The following is a 14,189-nucleotide window of genomic DNA, read 5'->3' as shown; positions in this document are numbered from 1 at the left end:
ACGGGGCAACGCGGCGCCTGCGCAGAGGGACGAGTGGACGGCGGCGCTCAGGGCACAGGGGCCGAGACCTCCGTGTCGGAGGTAGGTTGGGGTCTGGGGTCGGGGGTCTTCACGGGTTCGCCTGATTTCTCCTTCGGTCCAGACGGTGTTCGAATTTTCTCGAGTTTACGGCAGTTTTGGGAGATGAACCGGTGCTCGCAGGTAACGTGGTGTTCGCCCCGCTTTCTCTCGGGGACAGAGAGGGAGTTCCCGACGTTTAGGGGTCCCGCGGGTCCGTGTCGGGTTCCGCTGCTTTATTGGGACTGCGCGTTCCGGGAGGCGGACCCTGTAGGTTACCGGGGGGTGGGGGCGCGGACCCTCCAGTTCATGAGGTCTGGGGGGCGCGAACTCCATAATATAGTTTACGGTGTCGGGGTGGGGGGCGCAGGCCTTGTAATTTATGGGATCGGGCGGGCATGAACCCTGTGGGGTGGGGCTGGGGGCGCGCGGACCCTGTCGTTTACGGCAGCGGTCCCCAGCCTTTTTGGCACCAGGAACCGGTTTCGTGGAAGATTATTTTTCCACGGGGTGGGGGGAGGGGATGGTTCAGGCAGTAATGCGAGCGATGGGGCGGGGGGGATGCGGAGCGGCAGGTGAAGCTTCGTTCACTTTCCCGCCTCTCGCCTCCTGCTGTGCGGCCCGGTTCCTAACAAGCCGCGGACCAGTATCGGTCCACGGCCCGGGGATTGGTGCTCCCTGGTTTACCGGGTTGGGGGGAAGGGAATGCTGCTCCCAGACCTCCCCTATGAGGGTTACGAGCTTCACTACTTGAGATCTCTTTTTTATTCTGTGCTCGCCACAAGCTCCTTAAGTACTGAGACTTTTTGTGTGTATGTCATTGCTTTATTGCCAGTTAGAATTTTATATCTTTAGGTGTTGAACAAGTATTTATTGAAAAGCCTGTTAAGAATCTTTGAAGTTGAATTAAGTTTGTTTTGACTATATTTGCTTCGTCCTATTTGTATTTCAGTTATTTGAGACACATCTTCTCCCCCACGATTTGTGAGTTGCTTTTATCTGAGGTCTTGTTTTTTTCTTTTAATCCCATAAGGCTCAGTGCTGTGCAGCGCATACCTAGATCTGAACAAAATTTTTTGAAAGAAAAAAAAAGTCTCACATGAGCCATGTAGGTGATATAATTGTGACCAATGTATTTTGTTTTTTGTGTGTGTTTAATGGTTTTATTATTTACTTCAAGGTGTATCTCCATGAATAACTTAAATGACCCCCCAAATTGGAATATCCGGCCCAGTTCCAGGGCTGATGGGGGTGATGGAAGCAGATGGAATTATGCCCTGTTGGTTCCAATGCTGGGACTGGCTGCCTTTCGTAAGTCATGGTTTTCCTAATGTGTGTTTTCTGGGCTGAAAGTGTGGCGCTCTAAGATCTTGGGCTTCGGAACCTGACAGATGTTGACTGTAAAAAAAAATGTACAATGTGAGAGCTATGAAGACTGTAGCCCAGGATACAGTCTCTCAGATAGCTGTTAGGAACTGCTCTGAAGAGGCAGGGGAGGAGCCAGGAAATACATGTGGTCCAGCATACGTCTCGGTAAAAGATTAGTACTTGTCACAGAAACCCAGGTGTGTCAAGTTAGTGACTTTAGTGCTTACCTATGTATGGGAAGATGCAGGAATTTGGGGCCACTGCAATTCTTTCTTAGTCATGTATCTTAACGCTGTAGGGTCCCATGTATCCAAAACACAGAGTGCATTCACCCTGAATCCCTTTCCGGGTGAACTTGTAGGTCAGTGACTGTGGCTAATGACTTAATCATAAATGGCGGGCAGCAGTCTTTGTTTACAGAGATGCACGTGTACACCCTAGTTTTTTCTCATGTGGTACATTCTGCGCAAATTATTTACCCTCTGAGCCTCAGTTTCTCTGACCATCATAACTGCCTCAATGCAAGTGAGGGTTAAATAAGACAAGATATTTAGAGGCATTTTGTGTGGAGTGAGTTCAGTAACTGTTAGCTCCCTTCAAGGCTGTACTGCTCTGAGGGGGGCTCCCTTGCTTCATTTGCCCTCATAGGCACTGATGAGGAAGAATAGAACCGGCATAAAAGGAAACTGGTTTTGTATGTCTGTGTAATGTTTAGGAAATCAGTCTTTGGGAGGCTTCATCCATGAAACCTCTGCTCAGGCTGGCCAGAAATTCTCTCTACTTTGAATCGACTTTGTACCTCTTTGGGGAAATTACCAGTCACCAGTCAATTGTAATTATTCCAGCTCTTAGCTTATATGCCTACTACATGATGAATTTCCTGATGTTTAGGGGTTGGTTTTATGTTTTGTCACTGTCGCAGAAGAATAAACTTTACTCCACCCTTTTAAGTTCTTCTGGCTGGTCTAAGAATTAAATTGATATGAGACAGATTAACAGGAGAAAATCAAACAAGTTTTTAACATGTATCCATAGGAGAGACTCAGGAAAATTGAGTAATTTACCAGAATGGCATAATCCCTCACCTTAAATACCATCCCAAGCTTAAGACAAAAGAGGATGTTGAGGTTGGGGAGAGTTAGTTACCAGAGGAGACTAGGAAAAGTGCAATAATCAAGGGTAAGGTTGTTATGCAGATTTAAGCTCTAGGCTTTTCCTATGATAAGAGTTTCCAGAAATTTGGTCAACCTCTTCCTGGTACAGCCAGGGAGACACCCTTACAAATGCAGAACTCCCTTATAAATGTAAGTGTTTCTTACAAAAGGGTAACTCCTACTTGGTTTTCAAAGTTTCTCCCATGTCTGCTGTTTCTTAGAAAATAACCAGTTGAAAATAATCCCTATGCCAAAGAGACATGTTATTTCTTTTTTTGATAGGTAGGAAGTGGATTTATTTAGAGAGAAACACACTCCACAGACAGATTATGGGCCATCTCAGAAGGCGAGAGAGGCCCCGAAATATGGAGTGGTTAGTTTTTATGGGCTGGGTAATTTCATAGGCTAATGAGGGGGAGGGTTATTCCAATTATTTTGGGGAAGGGGTGGGGATTTCCAGGAACTGGGCCACAGCCTACATTTTGACCTTTTATGGTTGGCCTCAGAACTGTCCTAGCACTGGTGAGTGTGTCATTTAGCATACGCTAATGTATTACAATGAGCGTATAATGAGGCTCAAGGTCTACTGAAAGTCAACTCGTCTGCACTCTTGGACCTAGTTGGTTCTAACCAGTTTTTGTCATGCCCTATGGCTGTGTCATTCTTTTAAAGGTTGTGCCCTGCCCCCTTCCCTCCTGTTTCATTCCCCCGTCGGAGATTTTACTCCCATATTTTTGTGGGAAGCAGAGGGGCGATGGTCCATCTTCTGAAGTTGCTTTGAGGCTGAGTAGGGGCATCGACCCCGCCTGTCAGGGAGTAAAAATCTCTAGGATGCCTGATCTAGGGGCCCCAGGAGCAGGACAGCTCCTTGTTTTAAGTCGGTATGGGCTGGAATCCTTGCATAGCCATTGTCTTGATGTGGAAGTGTTGTAACTGTTTCCTTAGCCTTCCCATGAATCTTCTTGATGATGAAGCACTTTTTTGTTAACAGCATCAGAGTACAACAATAACTATAAATGACAAAAGACTTAAAAGGCGTGGCTAACCATCTGATTACATTTAATTTAACAAACGAAATAATCCTGGTTAAATATTTTTCTTTGAGCTACCTCAGGGACTCTCTAAAGAATCCCAATGTTAGCTGGAAATCCAAAGAACTTTAATTAAAATTTGATATTGGGAAGTTTGTCAAAACGTTTTAAAAGACTTGGTCAAATGAGATCGTAGGTCACTGAGACAATACTTATTTCTTAACCAAAGTTAAAACAGATCTTGAAAGCAAATACAGATCCCTTTAAGGCGAAGTAACTCATGTTATTAAAAGCAGTCATTCAAGAAAACTTTGCAGGGAGAAACCAAATCCCGTCTTGCCCCAGCCCACTCCCAACAAAAGCCGTTTACCCAACTAAGTTTAATCCAATCTTAGAGAATCTTGATCATGTACAACTCTTGTTATTTATTAGTTATTTATTTATTTTGGCTGCACTGGACCCTTGTTGTGGCACGCGGGCTCTAGAGCGTGGGCTCAGTAGTTGAGGCGCGCAGGCTTAGTTGCGGCATGTGGGCTTAGTTGCAGTATGTGGGATCCTAGTTCCCCGACCAGGGATCGAACCCAGGCCCCCTGCATTGGGAGCTCGGAGTCCTAACCACTGGAACACCAGGGAAGTCCCAAGATCATGTACAACTCTTTTTTCCAGTATTTTTTTTCTCACTCTTTACACCTTCTTTTACTGAAAACATACATTTTTCCTTAAAAGTTTTTTTTTCCCCACTTCAAATTACTTTTCTTGCTGACAGATTTGCAACATATAATAAGGTCTTATTTGACCTCTAGTAAACCTAGGTACAGCAGAAGTACTATACTTAACATTGATGACTCTAAAGACATATCTGTATTAAATCAACAAGTTTAAGCCTCCTTCAATTCCAGATATTAATTTAATGTTGAATATTTCCTGGATCGCGTGAACCTGAAATTCATTCTGGCCAGTTTTATATTCCTGAGTATTTATATAAGCACTTAATTTTTTTAAGTCAATGAAGTAGAGCTTCTTTACAAATTAATTTTGGTAATACTATACATCTACAACACACTTAGATACACACATAGATACATACAAACACACAACCAAACACAGAGACCTTATAGTTCTCATTTGAAAATTTCAGCCCTGAGTCAGGTACAACAAGGTAAAACCCATCAGTTACAAGGGGTTGGATTCAAATTGGGCTTCTGGCAGATGGAGCAAATCAAGGTCACCTGTCTAGATGGCTAAACCCTTTTTTCTAATGTTTACAGAAAAGACACTTAGGATTTCTTTTCGTCCTTGACAAGTCAAGTTCCAAATTACCTACCCCGTTTTTGAAATTTGCATTTTATTTTATTTTTTATTTTTTTAACCCAAATTTTTTTTTAATTTAATTTAATTTATTTATTTTTGGCTGCATGGGGTCTTCGTTGCTGCGTGCGGGCTTTCTCTAGTTGGCGGCGAGCGGGGGCTACTCTTCATTGTGGTGTGCCTGCTTCTCATCGTGGTGGCTTCTCTTGTGGAGCGAGGGCTTCAGGAGTTGCAGCACAGGTCCTCTGCATTGGCAGGTGGATTCTTAACCGCTGCACCACCTGGGAAGCCCGAAATTTGCATTTTAAAAGGATGCTGGAGATAAGGGTTCCTGGAAAAGATTAGGTAGACATTTGCATCTTAAAGGCATAGGCAAATACCTCCTAGGATGACTTTGTTCTCTTAAGGCCAGAAGAAACAAGTTTTTTTCCCCCTAAGAATTGAGTAGCCACCTCAATGATATCAAATGACTGACACACCCATTCACCTATGTGGCAAGGTTTTACCTTCCCTCATTTAGCTTAGGAGAGGAGAAGGCCTCCCCCCCAAACTCCTGTCAGGCCCCAAATGTCAGCTGTGGTTAGTCAGACCAGTGGCCCCCCATTTTGGTTACTGCTGTTTACAGGGATATTCCCATCCAGGTCTTAAATAGCCACCAGTTGGATATTTCCGGCCAAGCCTAGAACCTTGATATTCCGCACTCCTACTAAGGCTTCTATTGCAGCTCCAGATTTAATCTGTTACCTTCCGCTTCCGGTTAGAATCATTTGGTGACGAGGGTGGTTCCCTTGCCCCTTGAGAACCTTAGTAAGGCCCAAGGGGCCCATTTAAGGGTGGCATGTTGTGCTTCCCTACAACATATCCCATGATTCTGGGTAGGCACTTAAGAGTATGAGAAACGGGAAAACAGCTGAGCCCTGTTGCAGGGGTGCTTTTATTTTTAAATTATATGGAACACGTCATGAATTTGTGTGTCATCCTCCAGCAGGGGCTGTGCTAGTCTTCTGTGTGTTTTTCCAGTTTTTTGTTTTTTATAAGTATATGTGCTGCCAAAGTGAGCAGGCAGTGGTACTTTTTATGGAGTGGCCTTATGTGCCTGGATTTCTTAGGTTAGCAGGTTTGAGTAGAGAAAGTGGAGGCTGACAAGAGTAGCATTTATCAACTTCATTTGTCTGCCTTTACTTTTAGGCTGTGCTAGGGGGCTACTTAACACCCATATGTTCGATATAATTTCTTAATCTTGTAATAACACAGTTTTGGAGAATCCTTACAAGAAAGCAAAGTTAAAAGTTTTCTCTGATCGCATTACCTAAGCAAGATAACCAAAAAGAAGAAAATACAATATTCCCCAACCCTTCTCAGGGACAAAAAGCATCATTTCAAAAGTATAAGAAAGCAGGAACTTCAAGAATAAAAATTACTATGAACAGCTATAGAAGCCAGAGATGAGTCTGAAAAAACAAACGGAAAATGAAAGTCACCTCAGGGCCTCTCCCAGCCTCAACACTAATTAATTAATACGTCAGTCAGTGTAATATTTTTTTTTTAATTTTATTTTATTTTTTATACAGCAGGTTCTTATTAGCTACCTATTTTATACATATTAGTGTATACATGTCCATCCCAGTCTCCCAGTTCATTCCCCCACCCCTGCTGTCCCCCCTTGATCCATACGTCTGTCCTCTACATCTGTGTCTCTATTTCTGCCCTGCAAACCAGTTCATCTGTACCATTTTTCTAGATTCCACATATATGTGTTAATATATGATATTTGTTTCTCTGACTTACTTTACTGTGTTTGACAGTCTCTAGGTCCATCCATGTCTCTACAAATGACCCAGTTTCGTTCCTTTTTATGGCGAGTAATATGCCATTGTATATATGTGCCACATCTTCTTTATCCATTCGTCTGTTGGTGGGCATTTAGGTTGCTTCCATGTCCTGGCTATTGTAAATAGTGCTGCAGTGAACATTGGGGTGCATGTGTCTTTTTGCATTATGGTTTTCTCTGGGTATATGCCCAGTAGTGGGATTGCTGGGTCATATGGTAATTCTGTTTTTAGTTTTTCAGGGAACCTCCATACTGTTCTCCATAGTGGCTGTATCAGTTTACATTCCCACCAACAGTGCAAGAGGGTTCCCTTTTCTCCACACCCTCTCCAGCATTTGTTGTTTGTAGATTTTCTGATGATACCCATTCTAACTGGTGTCAGGTGATACCTCATTGTAGTTTTGATTTGCATTTCTCTAATAATTAGTGATGTTGAGCAGCTTTTCATGTGCCTCTTGGCCACCTGTATGTCTTCTTTGGAGAAATGTCTGTTTAGGTCTTTTGCCCATTTTTTGATTGGGTTGTTTTTTTTTTAATATTGAGCTGCATGAGCTGTTTATATATTTTGGAGATTAGTCCTTTGTCCGTTAACTCATTTGCAAATATTTTCTCCCATTCTGAGGGTTGTCTTTTCATCTTGTTTATGGTTTGCTTTGCTGTGCAAAAGCTTTTAAGTTTCATTAGGTCCCATTTGTTTATTTTTGTTTTTATTTCCATTACTCTAGGAGGTGGGTCAAAAAAGATCTTGGGGCTTCCCTCGTGGTGCAGTGGTTGAGAGTCCGCCTGCTGATGCAGGGGACACGGGTTCGTGCCCCGGTCTGGGAAGATCCCACATGCCGCGGAGCGGCTGGGCCCGTGAGCCATGGCCGCTGAGCCTGCGCGTCCGGAGCCTGTGCTCCACAGCGGGAGAGGCCACAGCAGTGAGAGGCCCACATACCGCAAAAAAAAAAAAAAAAAGATCTTGCTGTGATTTATGTCAAAGAGTGTTCTGCCTATGTTTTCCTCTAAGAGTTTTATAGTGTCCAGTCTTACATTTAGGTCTTTAATTTATTTTGAGTTTATTTTTGTGTATGGTGTTAGGGAGTGTTCTAATTTCATTCTTTTATATGTAGCTGTCCAGTTTTCCCAGCACCACTTATTGAAGAGACTGTCTTTTCTCCACTGTATATCCTTGCCTCCTTTGTCATTGATTAGTTGACCATAGGTGCGTGGGTTGATCTTTGGGCTTTCTATCCTGTTCCATTGGTCTGTATTTCTGTTTTTGTGCCAGTACCATATTGTCTTGATTACTGTAGCTTTGTAGTATAGCCTGAAGTCAGAGAGTCTGATTCCTCCAGCTCCGTTTTTTTCCCTCAAGATTGCTTTGGCTTAGTCAGTGTAATTTTAAGCCTTCCACTTCACTCGCCAACTTCATTGCCCTAGCCATAGGCAGCAGGCAGCCTTTCCGAGGGTTCAGTAGGGGTTTTCAAGATGGCAGGCTAGTGAGTTTCTAAATAGCAGCCCTTAGGGCTGCAGTTGGATCTTTCACTAAGATGCAGACACTGCAGATCATTGAATAATAGAAACTACCTACTCTTGTCAGCCTCCTTGGGAGTTGATGTTCAGTTTTCGAAGAAGGTAAAAGAGTGGCTGTACCGTTTTGCTTTCTGGCCAGCAGTGTATGAGGGATCCAGGTTCTTGGCGTCCTCAGCAGCATTTGGTGTGATCACTATTGTTTTTATTTTGCTTGTTCTTGCAGGTGTATAGTGATAACCCCATTTTGGTTTTAATTTGCACTTCCATAAGGGCTAATGATGTTGGGCATCTTTTCATATACTTATCTGCCATCGGTGTATCCGCTTCCTTGAATCCTGTCTTTCAGATTCAATCTATTTCCTAATTGGATTGTTTTTTTAATGTTGAGTTTTGAGAGGTTTTTGTTTTGTTTGTTTTTTGTTTTGTTTTGCGTTTTGTTTTGTTTTGTTGTCACCACGCAGCTTGTGGGATCTTAGTTCCTTGACCAGGGATTGAACCCTTGCCCTGGCAGTGAAAACGTGGAGTCCTAAGCACTGGACCACCAGGGAATTCCCGAGTTTTGAGAGTTTTTACTGTGTTCTAGATTCTAGTACTTTGTTGGCTGTCTTGTTTGCAAATATCTTCTCCCAGTCTGTAGACTCTTACTGGAGTCTTTCATGGAGCAAAAGTTCTAATTTTGATGAAGTCCGTCTCACCAGTTTCTCCTTTTATGGGTCATGCTTTCATACCATGTCTGAAAACTCTTTGCCTGGCCCTTGATCCTAGAGATTCTCTCCTGTGTTTTTTCCTACAGTTTTAATTCTACATTTTACATGACAGTCCATGATCCAGTTTGAGTTCATTTTTCTGTGAGGTACGAGACAGGTTTTGTCTCTTCCTTTCCAGTCTGTTGGCCTCTATTTCCTTTTCTTGCCTTCTCGCACTGGCCAGGAATTCTGGGACTTCGTTGGGTAGTTCCTGATCTTGGAGGAAAAGCATTCAGTCTTTTCACCACTAAGTATATGTTAGCTGTGGCTTTCATAGAGTATCAAGACAAGGAAGGTCCCCTCTGTTCCCATTTTTCTGAGTTGCTATCATGAATGGGTGTTGTGTTTCTGTATCAGTCAATATGATCATGTAGCTTTTCTCCTTTAGGCTGCTAATTTGTTGGATTACAGCGATGGGTGTTTGAATGTTGAACCAGTCTTACATTTTTGAAGTAATCCCCACTTGGTCATGCCGTGTCATTCTTTTTATATATTTGCAGAACTGGATTTGCTAGTATTTTGTTCGCATCTTCACGTCCATGTTCGCAGGAGCTGTACTGAGTATCTTGGTGGGGTCCTCTTCTCCACACCTGTTTCACATTATGTTTTTTATTTCAGTTCCTGCCTTTGTCAGTTTCAGAAGTTCCATTTGCTTTCTTAAGTATTTCCTATTTCTCTGCTGAGACTTTCTGTATCTTTGCGTAGACTTTATGTTACGATGGCTGCCTTAAACTGTCAGATGACACTCACATCTCTGTCATCTTGGTACTGGCATCAACTTATTACCTTTTAAGTCACCTTGAGATCTTCCTGATTCTTGTTATGAGGAGAGATTCCCAACTGAAACCTGGGCATTGGCGGTATTATGAGGCTGTTCTTTATTCATATCTTCTTAGGCTGGCTTCTTGGACAGGGAGAGGTAGCACTGCCTCCTCACTCCCAGGTGGGAGTGGACGTCCAGGCTCCCCACTCGTCCTCCAGCCCGTTGACACCAAAGAAGGGTCCCCTGTTACCGCTGGGCAAGAGTGGGAGGTCCAGCTCGCCTGCGATCTGCTGGTGCTTCCACACGGGAGAATCCCCACATGGCTTCCTCTGCCACCATCAGCGCCCCTCAGGCTTTGCCCACATGGATGGAGGTGGGTCACAGTGTCTTCTGTGCTACGTAGCAGGGGCAGAATGGTTATTGTTTAAAAGTTTTCTGTCTTGCTAAGCCCCTTTGCTAGTTGTTTGGCCAGAGAGAGCAGACTTTTGTTGGGGCTTTGAAAGGAAATCTGCATCATTGGCATTTCAGCTTTAAATCTGGGATCTACAAGGCAAAATGAAGCCCCCAGGGACTCACCAGCATGGTGTTCCTTGGGTGTCAAGGTCCCTCAACAGTCTGCCTGCCGCTCTCCGCATTTCTGGGTCGTCTTGTGTTAGTTTTACATATGACGTCCAGGTTTTTTGTTGTTCTTAGCAGGGAGAATAGGAGAGAGTATTTCTATTCCATTTTCCCAAAAGCAGGAGCCCCAGCGCTTTTACAAGTCTTCTGAGACCGAGGCTCGAAAAAGTTGTGTCTGTGCAGAGTCATGAGGCGGGACTCCCCGAACGGACCAGAGCTGGGTGTCCAGACGTCCGGTCCACCAGCCTGCACTCTGGTCTCCGTACCTCCCTGGCCACCTCCTCACCCAGCCTGTCTCCACGTCCCTCTGCCACCTCTTCCAGGAGGCCTTCCTGATGAGAGGTGTTCTGTGGTCTGATGGCCGGTGTGTGCCTGGGTGTGTATCGGCCTCCCTGGCTCTGTGTGAGCAGCGTTGCACTTTGGGTTATTATAGCAGGACTGGCGCTCTGCTTCTGGCCTCCTGTCTGCCCCCTCCGCCCATGCCCCCTCATCTTCTCATCACAGCCAGGGCGCTGTCAGATCAGGTCAGTCTGCTTCCTGAGCGGAGTCTGACTTTCCCAGCGTCTGCTCCAGCGTCTCCTTGGCATAAGCCCTGTGCCCCTGGACAGCAGCTCCTGGAAGCTCTCCTGTACCTGTTTATTCTGCCTAGAGGGACCTTTCCTGCCAACTCCTACTGGCCTTCCACACTTTGTCCACATTCACCCAAAACTGAATTAGTCCTTCTCTCCTCTCTTCTCCACGCATACCTTTTGCCTGCCTCCAGGGCGTGTTGAGTCATACTATGGCCCCTTCTTTCCTGGTCAGCCCCAAGGAGGAGACAAAGACGGCATGTGTGTTGGAGTTGGAGTTGTCAGCCGGGATAGGATTAGGGGCTGCTTTAGTTGCGGGAGGACGAGTTTGGTCTCCTGGTTGTAGAATCGGGGCAGCAGCACCGCAAGTGAAGAGGCTCTCAGGTGCGCGGGAATGCTGTCCTCACGAGGTGACGGCTGACGTTGTGGACTAGATGGGCTTGCCTGGGACCTGGGGAAAGGCCACACAGCAAGCAAGGACAGCACCTCGGGTGTTGATGGGAAGGGACCAGAGAGCAGCAAGAGAACCGGAAGGGGGACGGACGCCGTAGAGAGTTAGAGAAGGCAGGAGAGAAACGCGTGCGCCGCCTTGGCTGTGTTTGGAGAGCTGGGCATAAGTGACACTTTAAGCTGCTGCTCTTGGTAACTTTGCCACTTAGGCTTGTTGGGCAATCCTTCTGTTTTCCAGAGGACTCAGATCTGTGCTGCGTTTTGCACGTACAGGCTGGACAGGTTACCATTGTGAGAAACGAGGACTCAGCGTAGCTGCCCCAACGTTTATGAAGTTACTGAGCAGGAACGCCGGTGCAGAACGCGGTGGAGGTCCAGTAGCAGTGAAAGCCGCGCGCTGACGTTTATCTTGTTATCGGGACACACCGGCCTCTTATTGGCGGGACGGGGAAGGATTGGTGACGACACCCAGACCCAGGCACCTGCTGGCCGCAGGCTTTGTGGTCATCAGACTCCCTTTCTCTGTCCTTGGACTTCTCCGTGCAGCAGAGGCCAGAGGCCTGGTGGCTTCTCACTTTGTGGGGCAGAGCGGGGCATTACCCACCCCAGTTGCCTGCACCCTTCTGTCCCATGTTTGTTAGATTACGGTGGAGCCTCGTCTTAAGGCTGAACTTCCGACTCCTTATTTACATGACCCCCTATCAGAACAGAAGCAAACACGTTGGGCTTCAGCTGCTTACTAGTGATGACCAGGCAAAGCTGAACACGCTTTGAACTTTACTCAGTTCTTAATAGCCTAGCCAACACTCTGAAGCACACTCACCCATACTCACTTCTAACCCTTGCCAATAGTATGCTGGGGCACCGTAGCCAGAGTAGGCACAGGGTGGTAGGCTTGGGAACAAAAGAAGGCAGCGCTGGCTCTTCTCAGCCATCAGACATTAGGAGGAGGCTGAAAGGGGTCTCTGCAGCCTTGTGCTTGTCTTTGGGGAGCCCTTACCTGATTTTAAGATAAGAACTTTGCAGTTGTATAGCTTCATTCAAAATGTTGTCTTTTTTGTACCTCTTGGGACTTAAGATTTTATTGAAGTGCCATCCTTAGCTGCTTTATGTTTTCTGTAAATAAATATTATAGAACTTGAGCTTTGACTTTTCATCATGTGTGTTTTCCTCCTCCACTTTCTTTGTGTCAGGTTGGATTTGGTCTAGGGAGTCCCGAAAAGAGATAGAAAAAGAGAGGGAAGCATACCATCAGAGAACAGCTGCCTTCCAGCGGGACCTCGAAGCCAAGTACCGTGCCACGATCTCAGAAAGTCGGCGGGCCGTGGCACAGTTGTCCCTGGAACTTGAAAAGGAACAAAACAGAACGACTAGCTACCGAGAAGCCCTCATCTCTCAGGGGCGCAAGATGGTAGAAGAGAAGAAGCTTCTGGAACAGGAGCGGGCTCGGGCCCTGCAGGAGAAGGGGCAGCCCTTGCGGAGCGCGTACCTGAGCTACCTGGGCAAGGAGGAGGAGTGGCAGCGGAGGGCCAGGCTTCTGCTGAGAGACTTTGAGGACGCTCTCACAGAAAGACAGAGCGTCTACTGCAGTCTGCTTCTCCCTCGCCACAAGCGGCTGGAGATCGAGAAGAGCCTGCTGGGCCGAGCGTCCACCGACCCAGTTGCTGCTGACCTAGAGATGGCAGCTGGCCTGACCGACATATTCAAGCACGACACATACTGTGGTGACATCTGGAACACCAACAAGCGCCGAAACGGGAGGCTTATGTGGCTGTATCTCAGATATTGGGAACTACTGGTCGAGCTGAAAAAGTTTAAGAGCGTAGAGAGAGCCATACTGGAAAAGTAAGACGGGGGTGAATGGCTCAGCGTCAGACTGTTGTGTGTTCTGGGTTATCCGATGCTTTCCTTCTGCCAGCGCTCCCTGTGTTGTGGCCACGCATGCACAGCCACCTCTCAGCAGTGGCCTTCCACTCCCACCACCCTCCGAGCAGGACGGCGAGGCCTCAGGAGACTCTCCGTCCCCCTCAGCGGCTAAGGACGCAGTCTCTCAGAAGCGTGTTTTAAGCCGTCAATATTTTATTCAGCGGAACAGGGTAACCTCATAGCTTTAGGGAAAAATTGTTTCTAAGAATGTGAAATATAATATTCATCCTTACTGTAAGTCGTTTTTTTGTCTGTTTTCATCACTCCCTAAATAAATTCTTTTTTCTCCTCAAATTATTGTTCTCTCTCCTAAAATTACAGTTAGAAGTTGTCAGGTAGTGGATAGGACTGCCTAATAGATGAGAAAGGGAGGTAGTGATACCGTCAAGGTTTTGTGGTGTTTTGAAGCTCTTTCCCACCAAAGGGGAAAAAGTGTTTCTTATTTCCAGTTGATACCCTTGTGTGTGTTTATAAGCAATGACATATAATTAAAACACCTCAATTTAAAAGCAACAATGCTGCTTTTTATGTGTGTAATTCCTTACTCTTTACATTTTTAAATAGATTATCTCAATTTTTACTGCAAACTTAGACCCATTTTCCATGAAGTTAATATGACTCGGCCTTTGCGCGCCTTACACATGTCACTCACGTCATCCTGACCCTAGTGCTGTGCCCTGAGCACTGTTCTTACCCTTGGGCTCCGAGTCCCCAAGGCCACCCCACACTTGCTCAGGACTCAGCACATGGTTGTACTCACAGCTGAGACTCGTCGTATAGAAAGGATACGAGGCAAGGTTAGTAAAGGGACAGGCACATGGGCAACGCGGGGAGACCAGGTGCAGCTTCCAGT

At 45.8% G+C, this 14,189-nt stretch overlaps 1 protein-coding gene and 1 pseudogene across 3 annotated transcripts; one reads left to right on the top strand and one right to left on the bottom strand.

The window, feature by feature from the left end:
• Positions 1 to 26: 26 nt before the first annotated feature.
• On the top strand, positions 27 to 13,843 carry CCDC127 (coiled-coil domain containing 127). 3 transcript variants are annotated; one of them, XM_029215697.1, is made up of 4 exons: positions 27 to 81; positions 1,238 to 1,368; positions 9,907 to 10,146; positions 12,604 to 13,843. In XM_029215697.1, the coding sequence occupies exons 2-4, from the start codon at positions 1,248 to 1,250 to the stop codon at positions 13,257 to 13,259; spliced, it is 1,017 nt and encodes a 338-aa protein (XP_029071530.1). In that variant the 5' UTR covers positions 27 to 81; positions 1,238 to 1,247; the 3' UTR covers positions 13,260 to 13,843. The 3 variants fall into 3 exon arrangements, with proteins under 3 accessions (XP_029071530.1, XP_029071531.1, XP_029071532.1); XM_029215698.1 differs by lacking the exon at positions 9,907 to 10,146; XM_029215699.1 differs by lacking the exons at positions 27 to 81; positions 9,907 to 10,146 and adding an exon at positions 191 to 201.
• On the bottom strand, positions 5,862 to 5,961 carry LOC114893486 (annotated as a pseudogene).
• Positions 13,844 to 14,189: the final 346 nt, after the last annotated feature.

The sequence above is a fragment of the Monodon monoceros genome, unplaced genomic scaffold (genome assembly GCF_005190385.1).
Source record: "Monodon monoceros isolate NGI ecotype Baffin Bay Population unplaced genomic scaffold, NGI_Narwhal_1 Super_Scaffold_12, whole genome shotgun sequence".
In the NCBI taxonomy this organism is placed as follows: Eukaryota; Metazoa; Chordata; class Mammalia; order Artiodactyla; family Monodontidae; genus Monodon; species Monodon monoceros.
The sequence above is the reverse complement of the archived record's forward strand: the minus strand, read 5'-3'. Positions and strand labels throughout refer to the sequence as shown.

Coding starts and splice junctions, on each gene's coding strand:
- CCDC127 (XM_029215697.1), top strand. CDS start 1,248: ATGAATAACTTAAATGACCCCCCAAATTGGAATATCCGGCCCAGTTCC. Junction 1,369..9,906: donor GCTGGGACTGGCTGCCTTTC/GTAAGTCATGGT, acceptor ATATCTTCTTAG/GCTGGCTTCTTGGACAGGGA. Junction 10,147..12,603: donor CTTTGCCCACATGGATGGAG/GTGGGTCACAGT, acceptor TCTTTGTGTCAG/GTTGGATTTGGTCTAGGGAG.